Source organism: Mauremys reevesii, linkage group 11 (genome assembly GCF_016161935.1).
Source record: "Mauremys reevesii isolate NIE-2019 linkage group 11, ASM1616193v1, whole genome shotgun sequence".
NCBI lineage: Eukaryota > Metazoa > Chordata > Testudines > Geoemydidae > Mauremys > Mauremys reevesii.
Genome location: NC_052633.1, coordinates 59637478 through 59662830, shown reverse-complemented (window position 1 = coordinate 59662830; position 25353 = coordinate 59637478). Strand labels below are relative to the sequence as shown.

The following is a 25353-nucleotide window of genomic DNA, read 5'->3' as shown; positions in this document are numbered from 1 at the left end:
GTTGTGCTTAAAATCATTAATAAGCTATGAATGAATTCAACATATATTCAGTATAAGGTAGCAAAAGCTGGTTCCTAGTGACTGTTTTTGTTTTTGTTTTTTTAATATACAAGTGAAGTTTTCCTAAATCACCTGCACATGCAGTTAGTACTCAGTGTAACTGGTTGTAAACACTTCAGAATTTTAATCTGAAGCTTAGCCCTTTAATTCCATTATTAAATGAAGTGCTTTAAACTACAAAATTGTTCAGTACCTACGAGTTTGTAGTTGCTATATTATGTAACTACAGGTATATCAATTACTATGTAATACTCAGTTTCCAGTAATGCAAAAGCTTGTAACTAAGTTTTATTTGAACAATGGACACTACTTTTTACATCTAAACATTTTAAATTGAAAAACAGAATGTGACTAGGTCCACATTTAGCCTTTGCCCATGGATATACAGGATACAAAACTTTACCCTTAACTGCTTTGAATTTTTTTTACATTCAGAAAAATGTACTTCAGCATTATTACACTTGTTTCGCATTGTTGGATATGTTCTAACCCTTTTAATAGTCTCGCCTCTCCACCTCAGCACTAAGACTGAAGAATTGTTGACAAATGTAAGCAATGTAAACTGTCCTGAACTAATATGCAGAAATAGAAGATAAAATAGTAAAATGTGTTAAAATACTCTTTACAAAGTATCACAATATTTGCTTGTAAGCCTGTTAAATAGCTGTGCCATGAAATGCATCTTATGCATCCAATGTGGATACAGCAATATATTGTACTATAAATATAGCATCTAATGTTATAACTTGGAGAAGAAGTGCCAGGCAGGTAACTGGCAATGGTCAAAAACAAATGAAAAAGGCCAGAGATCTTCACTTGAGGTGATGACTTAACACAGGTCGTTCACGTTGATGCCAGGGGGTTGTGAAATTACATTGACAAAGGGTTGCTATTCTAGGTTAATGAGAAACCGTGATTTCAATTTCTTTGTAAAGAATATCTACAAATAAGATTATTTTTAGTTTGCATTACAATTGTGTAAATATGTAAATCTCTGTACTGAAGTCTTGCTCTCTGAGATTAGAGTTGATATGGAGGGTGGGGAACAGCAAAATATCACTAATTCACACTGACTGAAACCCATTGCAAATTACTGAACTTTGAATTACAGCGTGTTCCAACTGTTTACGGGATCAGCATTGGTCCCATAAGTGAATGAATAAATGCAATAAAAAAGCTAATACTCCACAGTGTACTTTGTTCACTTTGATTATAGTTTTGTTACTGTTTTGAGTGAATTTAATAGAAAATACACTATGTATTTTGTAAAAATGACGTCTTAATTCTGAAACCTCACTACAGTGCTCAGCTATTAAATCTCATCATTTTTGTGATATGTTAAGTGTGTGGATTATTGAGATTCTACTGTACGTTGAATCTTTAGTCTCATTGCTAATGGTGGAAGTACTGCATTAAAGTACTCTAGACAATGTACTGTATCTTGCTGTGGTCTAGTACTTTTGGTATTTGGTTAAAATTGAAGTGTTGTATATCCTTTCTGCTCATTGTAGATAAATGTTTTGTGTTAAAATAGCCAGTTGTAATTTTAAGACAGCCCTTTTATGAGATTAAAACTTCACTTGTCTTTTTCAAGGACAACTTATGTAAAAGCTATTTATTAAAGTTCCTTACCTCGCCACTCTCACTACTGGGCAGAAATACAGTCCCATTTCCTATAGTTATCTTGCCAGTTTTGCTTGTATATATTAATTATGAAAAATCCCCTTGGATTTGATGACAAAACATTCATGGTTTTTCAAATGTAAACTAAGCACTTTTGAATTTTGAAAAGTAACATAGTTTAACTTCTAACTTTTTTCACAGTAATTTATAACTGCAGAAATTCGTAGTCGGAGAACTTCAGAAAAGCATGTTTTATAACTTAGATGCATCTTTCAAAAAAAAAAAGTGCAGTACCTACTTTTCATTTGATATGAACCAAATGGGAACTTTTAATTTTTTTCCATATCAAAATATGTATTAATGTTCATGTAATAAGTGTGTAAAGCTTAATTAAGTACCTTCAAGGCCTTGTGGGACTGTCTTAGGAGTATTATAGCTATTTTATCTGTAATTTGAAATATACTAATTCATGGTTTTAAAATTATACTTCCTCCAGCAAAGCAGAATTACAAGCATGCTGGCATTCCAAGCAGTTCTACAGGGAGAGAGCTGTTATTCCCTTGCTCCTCTCAAGTCTTCTATGAGTACTGAAGCTGACTGATTTAGTCAGCTGTAATTGGTTCCCAGACACTGAATGTTATAAATACAAGATGGCTCTGGACTACTTACTTTTCCCATATCCCTACAATTGTAGCTGGTAGCTCCTCGCTCATAAATGTCCCTTACTAAAGATGTCCTATGGAGTCACTCTGATTATCTTAAGGGCTGCTCAGAAGCCTTCCCTGTTGGGGGCAGTTTATAGTTGATCATTTTGTTTCCAATTTCCCTTTGATCTTCATCTGGATTACTTTCCCTCACCACCTTAAAGAATTGTCTGATCACTGAGTCATTTTAATTGCTTTTTATATGGATGTGGCATCCCAGTTGCTCTAATGGGATCTTTGTAAAATAGAATAAACTACACTGATTCCCTCTGCCAATGATTCTAATGAAATTGGAATGACAATACATAATGTTGCTTTTACTCAAGATAGCTCTAACTTTAAAAAGTTGTTACAGCCTAAATGAAAAATTAACTCAGTAGTGAGACGCATAATGGAGGGACTGGTGGGTTTTTAATTAAAAAGTCCAAGAAACTTGATTTAAAAGTTTCCTTTTTTTTTTTTTAGTGAATCATATAGCTATACTACAACCACTTCAAGAATGTCTGCTGCATCATATCCGGGTGTTGTTGGATAACTTGTATGCTTTATTTTGGGCTTACTACTACTTCTGCCCGACCCTTTGCCTTGGTATATACACAGCTCTTGTACTGGTATAATTGCCAGTTAAGGAAAGATTTTTTTTAGCAGTATAATTTTCCTGGTACAACCCCTAATATGGCTGCAGTTATATTGGTGTAAAGTTGCCTTATACTAGTCTCTTATTTCCTTTCCCATAAGCTACAGGTGTAGTTAAAGCTCTACAATGTCTGTGTGTAGACAAGGCCTCTGAATTTCCATTGCTTTCCTTTGTCCATGTGCTGTAGTATCTAACACAGTGGGTGAAATTTGACTTTAAACATTTTATATACTCACTAGGAAATAGCAACAAACTAACATGTAAGCAACAAAGATTCTAAAGTTTTGAAATTTTCTTTGAATAACATGCTAAAACAATTTCAGATGTCAGCATCAGGGATTTTAACACATTTATATCAGTATGTTTAATGCTCTCCCTGTTTGAGGCTATTCTTACAATGCTTAGTTTTTCTAAATATTAAAACATCTAGGGGTTACTAGAGTATTCTAATCCTCTTATTTTTAACAAGTTACTCAGTGCAGCAGCTGTTATTGCAAGAATGTGGGGAATGTGAGGATTTTGTTGAAAAACATAACATTTCTACTCTAATACATACTGCTTGCTCTAGATCACCCCTGTCCATTATTATTTAGTATAAGTGGTATCTGGCTATTATTTCATGCTAAATTAAAGCTCATCTTTATTTTGCAGCCTTTTTGAAGACTGCCCTAACCCGAAGAGGCAATTATTATATATCCTGGAACTATGTATACCTCACTTTAGGTCATAGGACAGATAATTGTAAGATAATGTAATGAGAAGGTGCTCTAGTTTCCAAGGACTTTGCATAAGGATCTATCTATGTTCTGTAAAATGGGACTGAATTATTTGGACTTTAGGAAATGAGTGTGAAGTTAGGATTATTACGGTGGCATAATGTTCTCCCACTCTTGTGAGATACATAATGGAAAATATTAATAAAAGTGGTAGAAGGAACAATTTACTTGTTTAGCAGATTTTTATATGATAAGAATCTAAAATGATTTTACTGAGAGACTTTAAAGTGAGAAAATTTGGGTAGATTCAACTAAGTCAAACACTTTAAAATATAGTTTTAAAGAAAAAGTTGGTTTTATAAGTTTTATTTTTGTAACCTGTTACAAACTTCAATTCTGCCAGCTACTTCCATTTTGCAAAACATCCCCTTCAGATTACTGATGGCACTGAAATAATATCTAAGGGTCAGCACAGGTGTAGGGGAAATGTTCATTACGTTGTCTTCTGAGACTTCCCAGTAAAGTGAGAGAGAATCTGCTAAACTGCTTTCTTTTGACAGATGGTGTATATAATTTTTGGCTCCAATCTATGGAATTTTAAATATATATAAACCCTGAGTACAAGTATCACTAGATGAGTAATTTTTTTTCAGTAGGTAAAATTATGGACATAAATCACTTTAATTCCCTTTTCAAGGAGAAATTCTGATACTAAATGTTCTATAAATTTTGTATTGTACACAACATTGTGGCCAATAATATATCTGAAACTTTGGTTTCCTAATGTGGGCTAAAGATTTTTGCAGGGCTTTGGAGTGGAGCCTGGAGCTGGAGCGGAGCCGGAGCACAGCTCCAAAGCCCTGGATTTTTGTTCTAAGCTAAAATATAGCTTCCACCTCAATCTAATAGTTTCATCCATTCTGAGCTACTCTGCTCAATTCCCAGTGTTCTATATGACAGTTTAGGTCTGAATTATGTTTATAAACCTAGAATCATGTGGCTCTGCTTCTCCAAGTCACTATATCTTGTTGGCTTTTTGCTGTTGAATTCAGTTTTTTATACTGCCCCTAAATTTTCATTGTGTTGCAGACTTTTATATTAACCAAGGTATTTAGGGTTCTTATCACCAGGAAGCAGTTCTGCTTTATTAAATACATCCCCTCCCCAATATATTTCCCTATCAAATTTTGCTAGCAGATAGTTCCGCTACATAACCCGCTATCCACTCTACCAATGATTCTCAATCTACTTACCATTGTGGGCCGCATATGCAACAATCTGTGTTGTATGGGCTGCATCCACACTATATATACCACCTGTCTACCCCTGACGATGTCACATGGGCCTCAGCGGTGCGCTGATGGGTTAAAAATAGGGTGACCAGATGTCCTGATATTTGGGACTTATATAGATGCCTATTACCCCCCCACCCCATCCCAATTTTTCATGATTGCTATCTGGTCACCCTAGTTGAAAATCACTGTTCTATGCTATCAACAATGCAAATAAGTATGTTACTGCTTAAGCAACCCACAGTGAAATAACTTACAGTGCTGATATCAAAAGCACCATCACATGTCAGTGATAACACCTCACTGAGCTAGATAAATAGGGCAGTTCACTAAGTTTTCTACAAACTGGCAAATCCCACTTCATCTGGTTATAGTTAACAGTTCAAATGTTCACACAATGAGGACTAAAGATGTTTAAAAAATTAATGTACATTATGAAACAATTCTGCAATAAATTCAAAAAGCAAGGGTGATTATGGTGCAATTTGTGGTAACTGAACTATTAGATGAGTTTAGCCTGTGTTACGACTAGAAAAGACAACTGGTGTGGATAGCTGTTGATTCTGCATGCACTTTATATGCTTAAATACAATGCAGCAGTTATCACAGGTTTCTCACTGAGCAGCAGAATGGTTCTAGCATTTTCCGTGCTTACACAACTTGGAATCTATCATACAGTAAATGCCTGGGCTGGGAGGAGGAGGAAGGGAGACAGGAAGCCAGTTAGTCACTGTGACCCCTAATTCCTGCTTTCTACCAGATTTTATTTATATGGAATTCCTACAGAGATGTATATAGGATCCTGCAAGACCTTCCCGCCCATATTGGTTCATGTCAGAACTTTCAGTTTATGTATGCTAGCAAAATGGCACCTAATGTATATCACCAAAAAAAACTTTAATTTCATTTAGTAGTTGTGTAACACTTTAAAAGGAGAAAAAATCTTTACATTTTCAATACTTCCGATGATTAAAATTGAAAACTTGCATAACTTCTGCAGCTATGGAAGACTAACAGGGAACTGCAGGATTGATGAAGTAACAATGTCATGATCCTGCAAAGTTTTGCCACAGGCTTCTAAATCCTGTTTTGCATTTTGACTTCCCTGCCATGCTGTGAAGCATGCTCCTGCTCCTAAAGTAAAAAGTTGAAGAAAGTCTGCTTTCTACATCTAAATTACTTTTCCTTTTACAGATCATTAATTTACAGTTTGCATTTTACTTTGCTTGAATGATGGAACTAATCTATAGTCAGTTACTTCTGAATTGTCCTGCACTGTCAACTTTGCCAGCCCTTGAGATACTTGGTGTTTAGTGCCTCAGTTCTAAGAGTCAAGTGATTACATGAGAATCTCAGCTTTCACTTAAAGCAGAGAGAAAACTGACACTATGAGCAGAGAATTAAAAAGGCTTAGAAAGCAGAAGGCAAAATTTATTAACTTAATGATTGTGACTCATGGTTGTTGGAGGCCTAGATCATGATTTTTAAATGTTGGTGATTGGCAATAGTGCACACTGCTCCTGGAGGTGGTGAGAACAGACACCTAGGTTACTAAAGGTAAATTTTTCAAAATTGCTTAAATGACATCCTCCTAAATCCTATTTTCAAAGGAGACTTGTGCATTTAGGAGCCTAAAACTCTCCTGGGACTTATTGAAAGTCAATGGGATTTTGACTCCTGTGTGTTTAAGTCCCTTTTGAAACTGAGACTTTGGCTCCTAAGTTACTTAAGGTAAAATTCTCAAGTTCTTAAGTTACTTTAAATTTTCAATGTTATGTTTATATTTTATTCTTTGGTGAGTGTATTTCTACCTGTACTAGAGAAGTGAGAGAACTTCAATTTGTACAAGAGAGAGACATTTTACCCCTCTCAGCTCATAATAGCTTGATGACTCAAGCATCACCTCTAAGCAGTTATTTGTTCCTGTGTATATTTGATTCCTGCTTTACTTTTTTGCCTTGTACCCACAATATCACATCTTATACAATCAGAAATGCTGTAATCTTGCTTTTCAAGCGACCAATCCATGCACTATATTGAATATCCAAATTTCAAAGTGTCAAATCAAATTTCTTCCATTAAATCATAACCAAGATATTGAATACAGTAGATTATGATTAGCATTTTATAGCTCTTTAATTAAGTCAAGCACTTCATAGCCATTTGGCCTGTGTTTTTACTGCTCAGTATCAGTGAAGTACAATGCATCTGTCCAAAGAGCGTGCATCAACCCTGGAAAAGGATGGTCTTCCTTTACAGCATTCAGAGATTTCTCTTTAATACTGTAGTTTGTGACATCTTAAATGGCCCCCTTCCAAATTTTACCCATCAAATGCACAGATTCAGTGGCGATATAGATAAGTGACAACTTCACTATGGCAAAGTGAATTTAATACCAGTCCCAGGAAAAAAATTTGAGGAGAATCGTTCATCATAGCATTCCTATTTCCAGAGAAAACAGGAAATGTTCATTACAGAAGTTTTACAGACCAGTGTGTATAGAGAGCAAAGAATTTCTTTACTGGATAAATGGCAACTGCATTCCCCTACCCTGATAAGGATTTCATATCATAAATCAAACTAGTGTAATTATATTGCAGTCTCATAGCCGCTTTCCAATGTTTGGCTGATTGTTGAGTTTTAGTAAGTTACTACACTCCCATTTTCAAATCAAATGCAAATTAACCTTTTGTAGTGGTAGAAATAGATATGAGTCAAAAATATACATTAGTTTGGCAGAAGTTTTGAAAAGTTCATTGTCTTCCCTTCATGAAGGGGTGCTGCAGCAGTTGTACAGCAGACGGACGCTCATGTTGATTTCTGCATAGTGGGGTGAGGGAAATTAATACATAAAATAAACAGTTGTTACAAAACATCCATGTTGCTTAACTGTTAAATTATAAAATCTAGATACAATTTTAATTCCTAATTTCTCCAGTCATTCCTCTTTTCTTGGACGTTCTTGGGGCGGACTTGGTGAAAAGTGCAGGTTGTCATAAATTTGATAGTATTCTTAACTCATAAATCATTTCCTCCAGCCCTCTGATCTCATTGTCACTTGCTCTGAATTCCTTCCAATTAGTGTAATCTGGCTATTCCAGAGACAGTTGCATCAAAGCTATTTAAAGAATGATTTATTTCTCTGCTGGCTGACTACCTATGTGCAGTGACCAAATCTGCATTAGCTACTTTTTTTTCCCCTCTCTGTTTTTGAGCTTTTAGAATAGACTATGGTCATATTCTCAAGCTTATCTCCACAACTATGTGGGCTAGAAACTTTTTTTCTTTATTACATGAAAGCTGAGATTTTTGTGGAATCACTTGACTCCAGGGGCCAAGACTTTTTAAAAAGAACATCCCAAATGGCAAGAGTCATGATAAAGTCACAAGAATTGGGAACACTGGGAAGACTGTTTTCTAGGTTTCCTTCCTCTGGGCTTCCATATGCATGTTTCAATTTGCATTTTTTCAAACTGAATCTAATATTGTTTTCTGCCCATGTATTTAATTTTTCTAGATCATTTGTATTTTGTTTGAAGCTGTCCCTAACTTAGCATTTTATGCAGATTTTAACATTCTAGTTAATGCCTCTTTCCTATTAATGAAGACTGTTGGTAAACCCAGATGTAATACCAAAACCTACGTGGTACCAAATTTCCCATCTGTAGTTGTCCATGATTTTTTCAAAGAGAGTTGTACAGTAAGGCACTTTTTGGGGGGACGGATGGGGGCTAATTCTCAATGTCATTGGATGTATATCAAGGGGAAAAGGCTGGCCTTGAGGTTCCTCTTCACAGCCTTTCTTTGCAACCAGGGACAAGTAAATTAATGTGTGGGTTAATGTGTTATGTGAGGGTTCCCCCATTTATGACTCAGTCTTGTAAGTTGTTTCCCTTTGCTAGCCCTAAGTCAGATCCTGGCAATGGGCATTTTTAAGAAGGTGTCTCCACTGAACTCAGGAGATTTACCTAACCATCCATGGCATGCTCTAGCTCCATATAAATAGTGAGGCCAGGATTTGATGGGAAAAAAACCAAGAGGTTCATAACTTTTGATATATGGCATTATGGAATTTGAAACCTTCATATTTAGTATTACTTCAAGCCTTCTTGGAATGCTAAGTAAATTCAACCTTAAATAGGCATTTTATCTTATAGGAACCCAAGCTTCCACTGATGATCAGCAACATTAAAACAATTTGAGAAACTGCATCAAAGATCAAAAGTGGTTATTTCAAACTAATATATATATAAAAGTAAAAAAACTACTTACCTGGTTAAGCATACATGGACGAAGTCCACTGCTTTTCCTGAGAAATGATCAGGTAAAGAAGGCATCAGTCCTCTATGGGCTCCAATGTAAAACATAGCTGCTAGCCTATCCATGGAAGCCAGAGGTGGTTTACCTGTTGCCATCTCAAATACAGTGCATCCAATGCTCCAGATGTCTGATTTTCTTCCATATCCAGATTCATTTATTACTTCTGGTGCCATCCAATATGGAGTTCCATGCACAGACTTGAGCATTTCACTGTGTGTGCCACTCAGGCTTACCCATGCTAAACGCTTTGCACATCCAAAGTCAATCAGCTTTATTACACCATTTGGAATCAGCATAACATTATTGCCTTTGATATCTCTGTGTACCACACAGTTTTTATGTAAATATGAAACCCCTTGTAGAATTTGTTTTGTATATTTACAAAAGACAATTTCTGGCAATGGCCCAAAACGATTAATAATACTGGAAATTGAGCCACCAGGAACAAACTCCATGAAAATGCTTACGATGTTATCTTTTAAACATGTTCCTAAATAGGTTACAATGTTGATATGCTTTAGTGTTTTCAACAGGTCAACTTCTTCTTGCAACTTCTGATACTCCTTTTCTGTAGTGACTTTATCTGAGGTATCCAAAGCAACTTGTTTCACTGCTATTAATTGCCCCTGGCTTGTCAGACCACAGTAAACCTGCAATCAAACCAGTATTTGAAAAAAAATTAAATATGAATTAAAGACAGGCTTTTTAAAAAATAAAATGTATCATGGAAGTTGATCTAGAACTCATCTGTATAATCCAAAATATTTTGACACATACAGTAAATGGGATAATAGGGGAAATAGTTATAGAGAAATTATGTAGCTTGAGGCAAATGCATATTTTTTTAAATATTCAGACTTTAACTTACAGTGCCATAGGCTCCCTTTCCAAGGATTTCACCTCTAGTCCATGTGATAGGAGCCTTATTACCTAGACTGCTTTCTGGAAATGCTGTAGATTCACTGAAGTTCAACAAGTCACTTTCCCTCTTTGGTGCCAGGAATGCTTTACTGTAACTCTGCTAGAGAGTGGTAGTCAGGGAGAGTCAGAGGAGAAAGGAAGATAAAGGCTTTATTTTAATGTTATTCACATGTTTTAAAAAACAATCTGAAATTATTCTTCTTTATAATATTTCTTTGGAGTAGTCAAATTACAAGGCTCCTGGTTGGCCCATAGGCACAATGAATAGTATGTAAGAAGTACTTTCAAGTAATGTGTAAGTATGGTATCTAGGCACTATTGAATGCCAGTGAGAAAGCATGTTAGGGAATCCATCTGAGAAGAAAGGTTGATAGCAGGGTATCCCCTTGTCTGTCACTCAAGTACCTACATTTTACTAATCTGAAGAATCAACCTGACACTAGCCTTGGACTAGATAATATATTTAAATACATCCCAGCCATAGAAATGGCTTCCTCCAGAACAATTGCTCTGAAACAAGTTGGAGCTAATTTGGAAGGGGGCGTTTCAGAATGAAGAGAAATAGTTTCCCTATCTACCCAGGGATGCTTATGAGGAGGGAAAGTGAAATCTGTCAAGTGGGTGTGTATTTACTATTTTGTGTTACAGTAGCACCTACATATCAGTGCCCTAATGTGCTAAGCAGTGCACCAACATACAGTGAAAAATAATTGCCCTGAAGTTACAAAGGGGATGGGGGGGAAGAAGTAGAGAGGTGAAATGACTTGCATGAGGTCACACAGCAGGTTAGTGGCTAAGTTCAGAAGAGCGCCCAGGTCTCTTGAGGCCTGGTTCAGTGTCCTATAACTATGCTCTGCTCCTTCCCTAATAGAGGTCTTTTATTTTTATTTTATTTTTCCCAATTTAAACTCATTTCAATCTTCTATGATAAGCCAACACTTTATGGTCATTTCTAGAGCAGCCATCTGATGGCTAACATAGATCCAAAAGGAGGAGGCGGCCCTCTGTGGAAGGCAGGCACTGCTTGTAGTAGTTAGGGTTAGAGAGCCTGTGCTTTTGCTTTGGCCCAAAGAAATCTATGGGTTTGTTCCTATGGCAGAAATATCTCTTGTCCCCTTCCTTGACCCAATTTCCCCAGTTTATATCACTGCTTATTATTTTAGCCTTGCCCATCATAGTTTCTCCATAATTACTCCTTTCATCCTGGAATATGGTCACTGTTGGTCAGGCTTATTTGTCACTTCTGGTGGTCTTCAAGATGGATACTCTGCTTATGCCAATTGCTTATTGAGATTCTGAGAAAGTGACTAGGTAGTCAAAGGAGTATAGGCTAACTATACAGTTTTCTCGTTTTGGAAAAACTCTAATGGGCAAGTCTGTCTGCACACCAGGATGAGGCACAAAAATTGAACTGGGCACAAATATTCTGGATGTGGACAGGCTACCATCTGCTTGACTAATATGGGGGCTCATCTGTTTTTTCATGCTGATGTTGCTACAGCATGGGGAAACAATTAGCAAGATATGGGAAGTTTGTTTTTACCTGTTCCTCTGCACTTGCTACTACTTTGCCATCTTCATTCACGCTGCCTCTTTCTTCTTTAGCAAATACATTCTCTGTTTTAGAACCTGTATTCTTTGTAGGTATTCTGGAAGAGGCAGTATCTTTTTCATCAAGTGCTAGCAGCTCTGCCGCCAGGCAACAAAGCAACTCATCAGTCAGTTCTTCATTATCTGTATAGTCTAGAATATTTTGATAAGTCTGGAAAACTGGGCTTGCAGCATTTAAAGTCTGGTTTGTTGGATGTTGAGTTGATGCATTTTCTGAATTACAATTTTCAGACATGTGCGTCCAATTCTGATCTAGTTTTCTTTGAGAAGATACACAGTCTGCTCTGTCTGGAAAAGACAATGCAAACAGTGCTTCATATTTATCTATAGATTTGCAGAAGGTCTGGTTTGCTTCCAGATTCATGGAGTCATCCATATCCACTCTTCCTTGGACTACACACTTGTTGTTCTGATCTGTCTTTAGTAAACTGCTCACTAAAGCAACACATTCTGCATGATGATTATCATCAACCTGCTGAAAATTGTGGACATTGGTTGCAAGAATCTGATTGTTAACTACATCTCTATTATCTGAAGACTGCTCCAAAGGGACTTCTTTAATAGTTGACAAGTTTGAATTCGGAATGATTTCATTTTGTTTAGTGAATTGTGAAAACTCTTCCAAAACCAGAAACTGCTGACCTTCATCTTCATTAAACAATGGCGTGCTCCTTGAAGCCTTTATGTGCCAATCTGGACCAGAAATTATTACATCTTCCAGCTCCGGGTTGCTATCTCTTAACTCAGAACTTCTCTCTTCTGGTGTTAAGTCTTTGTGCTTTTGTTTAATGCCAATTGTGTTGTTGGGTTTAGAACGTGTTCTCTTCTGGGTGCTCCTTATTCTGCTGCTGTCTCTCTCAGTAGTGCAGGTAGATTTACGTTTATTAGCAGTGTATCTCCCAGGTGGAGCAGAACAAACTTCTCTGTAAAATCTGCTCTCATGTTGACCAAGTCCACGCACTTGGGAATATACAGGAGTCCCAAACATTTCATAAATCCCTGGGCCTGTGTCATTTGAATTTATTTCCTTGAACATGTCACTATATTTCAAATTCAAGAAATCTGAGGCAGACTGTGTTCGTGGAACAGAAAGTGGAGTAACATGTTTCTTTAAGCTACTTGAACTTTTGCAGATATAAGGAAATGCTTGCTTTTTAGATTTCTGAGCACTCTGAAGAACATGGTGTTTCTTCATCTCAGGTCTTTTTTTCTGAAGCTTTGAGGAAGCCTCAGATTCCAGATGAGACAGTCCTACAGAAGGGAAAATCTGGTTCTTGATCTTAGTATTGTGTGCATTACATTTTGTGGAACTCTCATCAGAAACAGAGAAATCTTGAGGTACTTCGCTACTCATTTTAGTCTTTGAAGCAGATCTATTTGTATTAGTTTTTATTTTATTGTCATTTTCTTTGTAAGCAAGTATGCTGAAGCTGTGACTCACATTAGGAGGCATGCTATGGATGACATCCTTTTTTCTGGTGGGATATTTGGCAATCTGTGGTGCCCTAGGTGGCTCATGTTCAGATAGTGTAATATAGACAAGAGGAACCGGTTTATTGATTTTTGTTTCAGTTGCTTCTGAAACTGCAATTTTTTCAGTTGTTCCAAAGACTACTGGATAAACACTATTTTCTGCTTTCCCAGCAGAAAAGTGAGGAATGATTTTAGCTACAGATTTATCTTCTAGCATATGATATGATTCTACTACTTCATTTTTGCAGCTTGAGTCTAAACCATGATTTTCAAGCACGGCGTTCACAGTGTCTACATCTGCACACCAACTATGAGCAGGTATCACCCCTGAAACATCCACTTCCTCTGCATAAGTTCTAATGGCACTCCTTGGTGCTACATTTCTCTCGCAGTTTCCAGCTCTTACACTGTCTACATTTCTTGATGCAGGACACTGAACTGCAAATATTTCACAGTTCTCCTTGGTGTTTGTCACTTCACTTGAGTTGAAATAAGCATGACTGTCATCAAAAACGCTGGCTGTGTTCACAATATCTGAATTTTCATAGGTTATTGAAAGCTGATATTTTTCAAAGTCAGCCTGCTCAGTTTTAATACCTACGTCAGCTTCACTGCATTTTAATTTTATTTCACTTGCTTGTTCTTTCAAGTCTGCAGAGCATTTGTAATAGTCATCCATTCTGAATGAGTCCAGGTTTCCTGTTGAAGTAGAGCTATCAGAAACACTAGCAGGAGCCTGTTCTGGTGACTTTTTAGCCTGCCTTTGCTACGGTTTGGCTTATTGAGGCTGGTAAAATTTCGTACATGGTTTTGTAGGCATAGGTACAGAATTTGTAATACTCAAAATATTGTTGCTATCAGCGTTTGCATTGACTTCGTTGTCCTGTAAAGGAGTAAGTTGAACTGTTCTTATAGGTTGAAATGTCACTAGTGCCAGGCGAAACTGTAAGTTCCAGAACAAACTATTAGTAATATGCTTTGTATTTGGGAGATCAAATACAAAATTTTGAGGCAGTAATCAATAGTTTTAAACAAGAAAATATGCCCAACTGTATTTTTTGGCAAATTCTCAGTATTTAACTCATCTTCAGGTCCAATATCAACACATAAAATGCAAAGATGGTTGATAGCTATAATGACCCATTTGATCTGTGTATCTTATCCTCTATTTCTATGCATTTAGCACTAGGGAAAGAGGAATTATTTGATATGAGGCACATGTCACTTTTTTTTTTGAGGTATGTAGTAAGCCCTTGTACACAAGCTTATAAAAATCATTATAAGATGTTACCTGTTAACTGTGTCTTTGATCTATGATTTCTATGTGTTTTCTGTAAAAATTCAAATGGTAACCAGTGTTTTGATATCCTAGAACTTATGTCATTTGCTGTGCACTTTCTCAATGAGAGAACAAGCCTTACAGTTAAATTTGTGTCTTTATTCTGGTTCCAAGAATGTATTGTAACTAGTGAATTTTCAAGTAATGCTAATAGTCATGATGCCATGGAATATAAATCTAATTTAAACAGTAAAAAAAAGCTTTCAACCACAAAACTATAAAAGTGTGATATCTTAATTGTAGCTGTTTTATCCATGCAGAACATTCTTTCCAGACCTTCAACAGATTTGTTACTATAACCTTAAACAGCTGAAACAGTGCAGCTCATCCAGGTGTTCAGTCTAGCCTCACCAGTTTCCATAAACCATACTATATTGACACATGATTAATTGACACAATGGTAAATATGCCAGAAGCTGCAAGAGCTTTGCCTACCCTAGGGCTTCCACCAGTGCAGCACAATGGTGGTAGTACTAGATGGATTTTTTTTTTAAATGTTCCTTGTGTAGACAAGGCCTGCTTAAACTAAAGCAATTTTTTTTTCATCTGTTACAAGTTTGGCCTCACTTACAATGAGTGGTCAAACTGTTGTTACCCAGTTTGCCCACATTGTGTGTACAAATAATGTTTGTTTTTTTCCTGTAGGTAGAACTACCTTATATCTATTATTCTGCAGTGCTTAGGGAATTATGTGAGTATATTCCTATTTGGACTATTTACATGAATTCCATGAAGAGGATTTGGCACAAAGTATATTTCAAAGTGTACGTGGGGTAGCATATGGGGGAAAATGAGCTCAAAGAACATGCTGTATGTTGATATGCAAATGTACAAACAAACCCAATTCCACAGAAACAATTAGTGGTCATTTGCATGCACTATGTGCTCATTTGTATACAATAATTTCAAAATAGTGCTGTTGTCTGTCCCATTGGAGCAAACCAAGGTTTGAGTGTGCTGGTGTGGGGAACAAGTTCTATACCTTAAAATTCAGAATTTTGGCAGGCTCGCTCTTCTTTTAGTCTGCACACCTTTTATCTGGATTGTTTGATTTATCCCAACTCTTGTGCCTCTAGAGGTCAGTATAACCTAAGGGATGAAATAAAATTAAAAGTTAAACCACACTGAGTCTGAACAAATTATCTCCTTAAATATCTTCCCTAATTTGAATTGTCCCTTTTCAAAGCACTTTTTATTTTTATTCTTTTATGCCTTGTGAAATTATTCAGTATAAAATTTGTTTCTAGGCTCCTTACTGTTTCCCAGCATCAATTTATAAACTGTCTTGATATGTTGAGCACTATGAAAAGAGGTCCGTGTGAGGAGGGACTGAAAAGGCTGGAACTGCTTAATTTACAGAGCAGAAGAAGAATAGAAGAGATAGTATACGTATACAAAATAATGAGTTGTAAGTAATGCTACACCTTACCTTTTCTCATCATAAACAAAAATAAGCAGAGTGTGAAGGAAATTGAAAGACAAGTTCAAAATGATAAACAAATATTTTTAACACAATGCATAGTTAACTGTAAAAAGAACAGGAGTACTTGTGGCACCTTAAAGACTAACAAATTTATTTTAGCATGAGCTAAAATATGGATATTTTATGGATAAGCTTCCATAGTTAACTGTGGAACTCATTGCCACTAAATATAATTTAAGGCCAAGAACTTTGCAGGCTTCAAAAAGGATTGGATATTTATAAGAAAAATGGAGAATAGCCACAGTGATATTCAATAGGGCTAAAATAATGTTTAGAAGGGATATAAATCTTTAAATTTCAAGGCATTAAAACCATCACTAATTTACAAGGGTTAGGAAGAAACTTTTCCCTATGGAGAGCATATTCCATAATTCTCCATTATAAGATCTCTTGCACCTTCCTCTGAAATATCTGCTATTGGAGTAGATGGAGCACAGGTCTGAGTCAGTATGACAATTCCTATGTGGTGACTGCTATTAATGCATACACATAAACAGGAGATTCTCGTTTTCTTGGATACAGTGTTCTTTATTTGCCTAAGGCATCTGAAGCTGCATGGAACGTCAATGATATGATTCCTGTTTAATAAGTAAAGTGTGGCTATGATTAGAAAAGTAAGTAAAAAAAAAAAAAATTATACTATTCCCTGTTCACAATTTATCATGAATTTCCACATTAAATCCACATAATAGTTGGCAAGACTCTTTTTCTAGTTGCTAGCACTACAAGCTCAACCAGTTATCTGAAAATCAAGACGTATTCTTCATGGTTTGCTTGCTTTCAATTTTAAATTGCTATAAAAACTAGAAAAATAAGTGCTGATTCTAGAAAAAACACCAGAAAAATTGGAGGTTTAATATCCAGCATGCACATACTTGAAATGCTTACACATACAGCTTTTTAAAGGTTCCACACCTTTCTATGTCCCCCCCCCAAAAAAAACTGACATGATTTAGCTGGCAATTTTGTTTCTGCATAAACCATTGTGTAATATAGCTGACAATTCTTATCATACTGGGAAAGCTGAGCAGAGGGCAGATATATAGTTTTTCCACCAATAGTTACACTTGACAGTTTTGTTACTGTGCTGTACCGTTCTTAGGTATGAGTTATTTCAAATTTAGAAATGTGAAATTTGGAAGACAGTATTCAATTTAATATTTAATATCGTATAAAATTACATCTCACCTCTCTTGTTGTTGTGCTTTAGATCAGAGGTATTTAACCCTTAAAATCAAAATAAATGAAATGTTAAAAGAATGTTAGGAACCATTAGGAAAGAGATAATAAGACAGAAAATATCATAATGCCACTATATGTATCCATGGTACAACCACACCTTGAATACTGCATGCAGTTCTGGTTGCCCCCCTCTCAAAAAAGATATTTTAGAATTGGAGCCCTGGCCACACCTATACATAGGAGCTGAGGCACATGTTGCTGCTTCTAGGAGCAGCACAGATCCGGGTAGGGAGCCTGCTGATTTGGAGCCACTAGGGTCCCTTTTCGACTGGGCATTCCAGTTGAAAAACGGATACATGGCAACCCTAGTATAGAGAAGGGAAACAAAAATGATTAGGGGTATAGAACAGCTTCCAAATGAGGAGTGATTAAAAGGCTGGGACTTGTCAGCTTGAAAAGAGATGACTAAGGGGAGAGATGATAGAGGTCTATACAATAGAACCTCAGAATTAGGAACACCAGAGTTACGAACTAACCAATCAACCACACACCTCATTTGGAACCAGAAGTACACAATCAGGCAGCAGCAGACCCCCTGCCCCGCCCCCCCCCCCAAAAAAAGGAAATACAGTCCAGTATTGGTTTTAAATGTAAACTACTACAAAATAAAAGGAAAGTTTAAAAAAAAATTGTTTACAAGTTAAGGAAACGGTTTCTGTGCTTGTTTCATTTACACTAAGATGGTTAAAAGGAGCATTTTTTCTTCTGCATAGTAAAGTTTCAAAGCTGTATTGCGTCATATTAAGTCAATGTTCAGTTGTAAACTTTTGAAAGAACAGCAACAACGTTTTGTTCAAAGTTATGAACATTTCAGAGTTACGAACAACCTCCATTCCCGAGATGTTCATAACTCTGAGGTTCTACTGTAAAATCATGAATGATTTTGAGAAAGTGAATAAGGAGGTGTTATTTACTCTTTCTCATAACACAAGAACCAGGGGTCACCAAATGCAATGAATAGGCAGCAGGCTGAAAACAAGCAAAAGGAAGTATTTATTCAAACAACACACAACCTGTAGAACTCGTTGACAGGATGTTGTGAGGGCCAAAAATATAACTGAGTTCAAAAAAGAATTAGATAAGCTCATGGAGGATAAGTCCATCAATGGCTATTAGCCAAGATGGTCAGCTGTGCAACCCCATGCTCCATGTGTCCCTAACCTCTGACCGCCAGAAGCTGAGAGTGGATGACGGGATGGATCATTTGATGATGGCCTGTTCTGTTCATTCCCTCTGGGGCACCTGGCATTGGCCACTGTCAGAAGACAGGATCCCTGGCTAGATGGATCATTGGTCTGACCCAGTAAAGCCATTGTTATGTTCTTATGTCCTTTGTTGTGGCTAAACTGACCAATTTAGAATTGGTAATGCAAGGGGAAATAAAACAAAGGGTTGAAGTCCTGACCTCACTGAAGTCAATGGGAATTTTACTCTAGACTTCAGTGGGGCCAGGATTTCACCCAAAGATTGACCACATTGACTAAACACGAAAACAGATGAAGAGGGATATAATTCTCCCTTGTTTGTTTGTTTGTTTTTTTCTGTCATTGCTCCTCTTTGTCTCTTTCATTTACAGATACACACAAAAAGACAGAGGGATGGTGGTCTGACCAAAGTATACTGAACATGAAGAAGGCAGCAAGCAAACTGGAAGACACAAAATGAATTTGAAATCAAAAGGCTAATTTTGAGGCTTAGCCACTTGCCTGTAGCCTGTTTGTATAGTCTACAGAAAGACACAACTTTACTGTCAAAGTAATAACTTTAAAAATGTAACTTACTTTGCTGAATCTGTACTTTAATTTTTTGAAGGGTATCTAATCCTATAAGGGACTTCAAATGTTAGACTCTGAGCAAGATCCCTGCACCAGAAAGTTGAGGTCAAAATCATGCAGGTGTCTGTTCTCCTCTTTCTTCAAGGAAAAAGGTAATGAAGTATACTGATGCATCTTGAATTCTGTCTTTTGTGGAAGCCAGGAAATAATTAACAAGGATTTGAAGGGATCTTAATGAATGTCAGTCAGTTAGCAAGAGTCAGGCCATACGTAACCCTAATGACGTGAGACTTGTAGAAGCAAGGATAGTGCGAGGCGAGAAGACAAGAACTGTGTACAAAGTTATTATGACCTTGCATTGATAACCAAATATGCAGGCTTGCTTTTTCTAGTAGTGAGACAAATAAGATAGCAGAAAGGCTTATGTATAAACAAATGCAATTGTTTCTTTTTATCGTCTGTATTATTGCTAGAAATTGTCTGTAACAAAGGTATAAAGGCTTGCTGTAATTGTTTACCAGTTGAGAGACCTGTCCAGGACTGGGGCGACCCTGTGTCCTATGGCACTCTCTCCCTCCATTGTAATTACTGGAGAAATAATAAAGTATTTGATTTTGCTGCACCCAAACAAAAAGCGAGAACTGAGTTTTTTTCTCTGACACTTTCATTTGGAAAAGAAGCAGATTGTTGATCTGGCCGTAGTCTGGGCACTGATAATACCTGACTAAAAGGCAAAACCAAAGTAATTGTTTAGATTGAAAACTCCCTAGAATAGGGTCTTTGCCTTCATGTCTTAGCACACTCTTGGTACTATAGTAAGAACTTCACACACAACCTCTTCTTCCTCAATTTCCCCAATAGAGTCTTTTTGTATGTCTATGGAGAGATGCAATAAGTATATTGTCTGGCCACTCATTTTCATTTTCATCCAGGCATTCAGATTCTTTGGGGTGAGCTCACAAATTTAATTTCCATCAACATGTATCCCACCGCACACATTCCTTTTCTCTTATCATCTGATATCAAACAAGTCATTTCCAAATCCACTGCTGTTAGTTGTATAATAGGGCAAGGTTTTTTTTTTCTTGCTGATTTATTGAAGTCTGTAGGACTGCTCCCATACTTTAAGTTAAGCATACGTGCTTACATATTTTTCTGGATCAGGGCCAGCGTGTTCAGCATCTTGCAGGAGTGAACTCTAAGGTAAGAATTTGGGTTTAGCTACTCACTACACAGTAAGAGGAAATATGGATAGAAATCCTGGCTCCAGTCAAGTCAATGGGATTTTTGCCCTGTATAAATACATGTAAATTTTTGAGTGAATTATTCTGCACATTTGAAATGCCACATCCATTGTCCCTATATTGGGAGTTTCTTTATGCAGAAAATGTTGACTTTTCAATCAGAAATCAAAAGCTGAAAAATGTCATCCAAACACTGAAATATCAGCCAAAACTTTTGGTTTAAACTGAAAATTTTGATTTAGAAATGCTGCCCCTGTACCTCATGGGGTTGCAGTTTGGTGCCTCATGCCTATGTTATTTATGGGCTGGCTAGACTCACCTCCCATGATGCATGACAGCATAGCTCCCAGGGGCACAAAATAGTCTTAACTAAGTGGAGAATCAGAGCCTGTTTTTCCAGGAAGAGATATTTTGACTAGGCTCATTCACAGGAAGGAAAGTACAATGAAACCTGTACTAAACTACCCAGTAAGTGCTGAAGGAGGTGTAGGTCACCTTGCCATGTTGATTACAATAAATGCATCTGGGGAATATGGACTGTTTACAGTTGACAGACATTTCTCGTGCACATGATGTTTCACCACAGGGTAGGGACAGTTGTTTCATTGCTATAATTAAAAAGAATATCTTGTCCCTTTTGTAAGGGAAATCCAACCATCTACAATGCCATAATAGGGATATGATTACACAAAGAGTCACAAAAGAAGTTAGTTACAAACTTTTAGAAGTGGTGTGAGGATTAATTAAAGCACAATGAAGATGTAAAACCTTACACAAGTGTCTGATTCTTAAAATAAAAATAATCTTAATCACAACAGCGCTAGATGGATTTGGGCAATAGGCTTGATGGATTCTCTCCCTTTTAGTCTCTGAATAATAAATAATGAATGGTATTTCTGTTTACTTTTTCCAAACCTGAAGAATATGGAATGAAATTAAAAGATTACAAGTTAAAATGAATAAAAGGAGATATTGTTAGTATTAGTAAATATTATGGGAGTACATCCAAAGGTCCCAATTTTAGCATTGTATTAGCCCATGGAGATCACTGCAGCAAGATATTGAGTCAAATGTACTTGTAAGTTTCCAACAAGTATTAGCTGTGCAAAATAAAAACTCTTTTTATTTTATTTTTTAGCACCAAGAGTGAACTAGGTGCAGTAAAGACTAAAATGAAAAGTAATATCTTACCAGAAGACTTTATAATCTACATAGACAATGTACAAAGGAAGGAAGAGATAAAATACAATAAAGAACAGACTGGCTGAACAATTAATCTGAACACATAGTTTGTTCAATTTTTTTTGTAAGGTTTCTTTGTTTAAACAAATGCTATGGTTTAGAGCAGTTTCTCCCAAACTTGGGATGCGGCTTATGTAGGGAAAGCACCTTCCCCACCTGCAGGCCTAGCCGATCGCGGCTCCCACTGGCTGTGGTTTGCTGCTCCAGGCCAATGGGAGCTGCTGGAAGTGGAGGCCAGTACTTCCCTGGGATAGGGGGGATTTATTTTATTATTGTGAGCACTGACAGTATGCTCCATGCTATACAAGACACAAAGACAGCCTTTGCCATGAGGAGCTTGCAGTCTAAAAGACAGAGATAATACAAGACATGCTGGGAGACCTATAAAGAGGTGATAACTTTGGTATGTTTTGTTTTTTATTGATTTATTTTGATCTCTCTGCTTTTATATAACACTGGAGAATAGAAGGCATCTAACAAACCAGAGAAAAAGAGATCTGAATATGTCCCTTGATTAAGTCAATATACATTTGCAGTATTGGATAGTAAATACTTAACTTTAAGATTCTCTTCAGCTGCTGTGATCAGAGCTGTACTTCCAGTTTTAGGGTGCTGAAAATCTAGGTTTCTGAGAAATTATTAAACTTTAGATATATTGCTGATGATGATCTCCACATCAATCTCTGAAGTTACCTCAAGGAAACCTTGGAATAATTTATTGTTCTTTTTTGTTCCATAATATTTGTTTTAAGATTAAATTATTCCACTTGTGGCAGAGATTCTTAAGTGCTTGGACTGTTGGTGTTATTAAATTATAACAATAAAATTCATAGTGTTCCTTAAGTTTTTATCACACTAACTAGCCCGAATAATAACCTTAAATACAATACATTTTTATAGTATGTCTAAATTTTTCAGCCTAGCTATAAACAGAGGGGCAGGGACTAACCACTAATTAACTGTAACATTGATTTTGTTTTGTTTTATATTATGGATTCCATCATACAAGGTAACATACCTTTAGGTTAATAAATGTCAAAGTGGCAAAGTAAGAGTTCATTTTCTGCTTCATGCAATTAAGATCTTTTATACATCTAATTATTTTATCTCCCTTTATTTTCTTTTCAGCTGAGATCACAGCACAACTGATGGGAATGGAAAAACTGCCTGATGTCACAACATTAAATAAAATAAACTAAACACTGAGAAAATGTAGGTCCCAATCCAACTCCCATTGAACGCAATAAGAATTTTCCTACTGTGTACTGTTAAATATGAGCAGGCACAGTCCCTTATTTCTTATTACGTTAACTAACAGGAAAGCATAATTCCTAGTACAAGTGCCACAGCACTCTCTACAGACTCGTTGATAGTTATTCCCATGGATTTATCTTGGATGAAATTCAAGTTTTTATAACAAATTGCACTTTTATATGGCACCTTTCATCCAAGGATCTCATAACGTTTAAAACACAATATTAAGCCTCACAACAACTTTGTGGGATAGGCAGGTATTATCCCCATTTTAAACATGGCTAAACATATACGGAGAAGCTGAGTGACTTGCCCAAGGTCCCACAGTTAATGAGTGCAAAGACTGGGATAGAAGTCAAGACTCTTGATTCCCAATCCTCTATGCTAATCACTGGACAACACTTTCTCTTGGTGTATATTAGCACATGCATTCCATTAAACTGGTTTTCTAAGATTATAATTAGATGGTGATCTTAAGATTTTGTCTTTTTACTTTATTGTAAATTACCATGCATAACTGTGGAGCTTCATAAATAATAATTGAAAATAATAGGTTCTGTACAATATGCTGAAACACTGAGCTTACCTAGAGCTTGTATCAAAGAGCAAGTTTTGAAACAGAGACACCAATCCGAAGAGCAGCTAAACAATGTTTAGGTCATAGCTGTCCCTCTTCACTGGATAGCAGCTAATTCACACAGTTATTCTGTGTACTTTGATTTTATTTTCTGGGTGAGCTTCAGATTGCATAGCCAACTGTGTTCCCATTATTAAAGCAAATTCTTCTAGCATAAAATCCTTCAGGCAGCCACTGCTACAACCAGACAGTTTAGTTTACAGGCTGTTGCCAAGGCAACTGTCCACTGGGCATTTTGTTTGGAGAATTGTAAGTTGGCGTTTCAGCCATCTATGAAACAAAACAGCGTTAAACTACATGGTAGGATTTTAGGCCCCAGTTACAAAAGAGCTGTTCTAGCATGCGAAGCAGCCTACATCCCTCTCCCTTGTCTTTCTAGCTACACTTTTGGTGCCTGACCTATTTTTATGGCACTTTTCTCTGGATGTCAATTCCTACCACTTTCCTAAAAATTCATTACTTCCCTCCCAGAAAAGTTCCCTGAACTCCTTGCTTCTTTTAAAAACAGCCTCACACTAATGCATAAAGTATATCCTTCAAAAGACATTGTTTTTATTCTTATATTTCTATTTAATTTCAAATCTTTTCAAACTCTTTTAGAATAGGCAGTTCATCCAGTGGGGTGTCCTAATTAACCAGATTCTACTATACAGTATTTGCTTTCCTTTCCTTTCCCCTTCTTAGAGAACTCAATAAATAATCAAAATATTATCTTATTGAATATACTGTAACAAACCCTATCTACCTATGACTTCATAGTTGTCACTAAACTGCATACTGTAATGCGCCTGCTGGCTCATTCATGGTGTTGGGCTCTTTTAAACCCCAGTACAACATCCAGCCAATAGAGGACTCCATAATCCCTCCAGCACAGGCAAAGGTACACTGTACGCTCTTAATAAACCCAATCATAAATCACTACTTATAAATAGAATAACCTTGTGACACTGACAGGCCAGGTAGAAGCCCATGCCAGAGTCTCAGGACAATTCACTTGTATGTGAATATCAAAGAAGTGTTAAGTGTTATGCTTTCAAATTCATTCACTCTTGTGCTAATAGAAATCAAATTAGATGTTGATTGTATTGTTTTCATGTCTACATCCTATAGTTTGCTATTATATTACTTCTACATTATGTACACCCTGTAATTAAATAGTCCTAGGCCAAAGGTGTGTTAATGAAGAATGTATTTAGGTGTTAGAACTTCATGCAAACAAATGGAATGAAGATCTGGCGAGGGAAAGAACCTAAATACTGCCCCCAAACAAGCCTGGGCGTGAAGTTCTCTCTTTCTGGATGTGTGTGTATGGTGTCTTATGAGATATGTAAGGGAGAGTGGGGGAAATCTGTGTGTTGGATAATATATACAGGAGCAGGGTAAGTATGGCGGTAGGGTCATGTATGTATAGAAGTGTGCATTTCTGAGTGGGTGAGGGAGGACATGTCTCTCCGTGTGTATGTAGTAGGCTGTCTCTGTGTGGAGCAGCCTGGGTGAATGGGAAGATCCCCATTGGTCTCTGAGTGTATTAGGTTGGGGTGTCTCTCCCTGTGGTAGGGTGTCTGCGGGGATGGAGATGTATCTGTACAGGGATGAGGGGGCTGGGCTATCTGTTTATGTAGAGGGGTGTATGTGTGGGGATGATAGGGCAGGGCTGTCTCTCCGAGAAGTGATAAGGTGGGTGAGGTAATATCTTTTATTGGACTAACTTCTATTGGTGAGATTTTCAAGCCACACAGAGCTCTTCTTCCTCAAAATCTTCTCTCTCTCACCAACAGAG

At 36.8% G+C, this 25353-nt stretch overlaps 1 protein-coding gene across 11 annotated transcripts in view; it reads right to left on the bottom strand.

Moving 5' to 3' along the window:
- Positions 1-7343: 7343 nt before the first annotated feature.
- The window catches only part of MAP3K19 (mitogen-activated protein kinase kinase kinase 19), a 51674-nt gene continuing 33664 nt past the window's right edge, over positions 7344-25353 (bottom strand). For 3 of the 11 annotated variants that reach the window (XM_039493787.1, XM_039493786.1, XM_039493784.1), the window contains 6 exons: positions 17368-17406; positions 15679-15785; positions 11817-14300; positions 10221-10373; positions 9305-10002; positions 7344-7852 (listed from right to left, as the gene is read on the bottom strand). In XM_039493787.1, the coding sequence (XP_039349721.1) occupies positions 7786-7852; positions 9305-10002; positions 10221-10373; positions 11817-14036 (3138 nt within the window). In that variant the 5' untranslated portion in view covers positions 14037-14300; positions 15679-15785; positions 17368-17406 and the 3' untranslated portion in view covers positions 7344-7785. Of the gene's footprint in view, positions 7853-9304; positions 10003-10220; positions 10374-11816; positions 14301-15678; positions 15786-17367; positions 17407-17591; positions 17880-19202; positions 19464-22240; positions 22311-23522; positions 23844-25353 lie in introns of those variants that run through there. The other 8 variants (XM_039493788.1, XM_039493789.1, XM_039493785.1 and 5 more) reach the window with 8 other exon arrangements.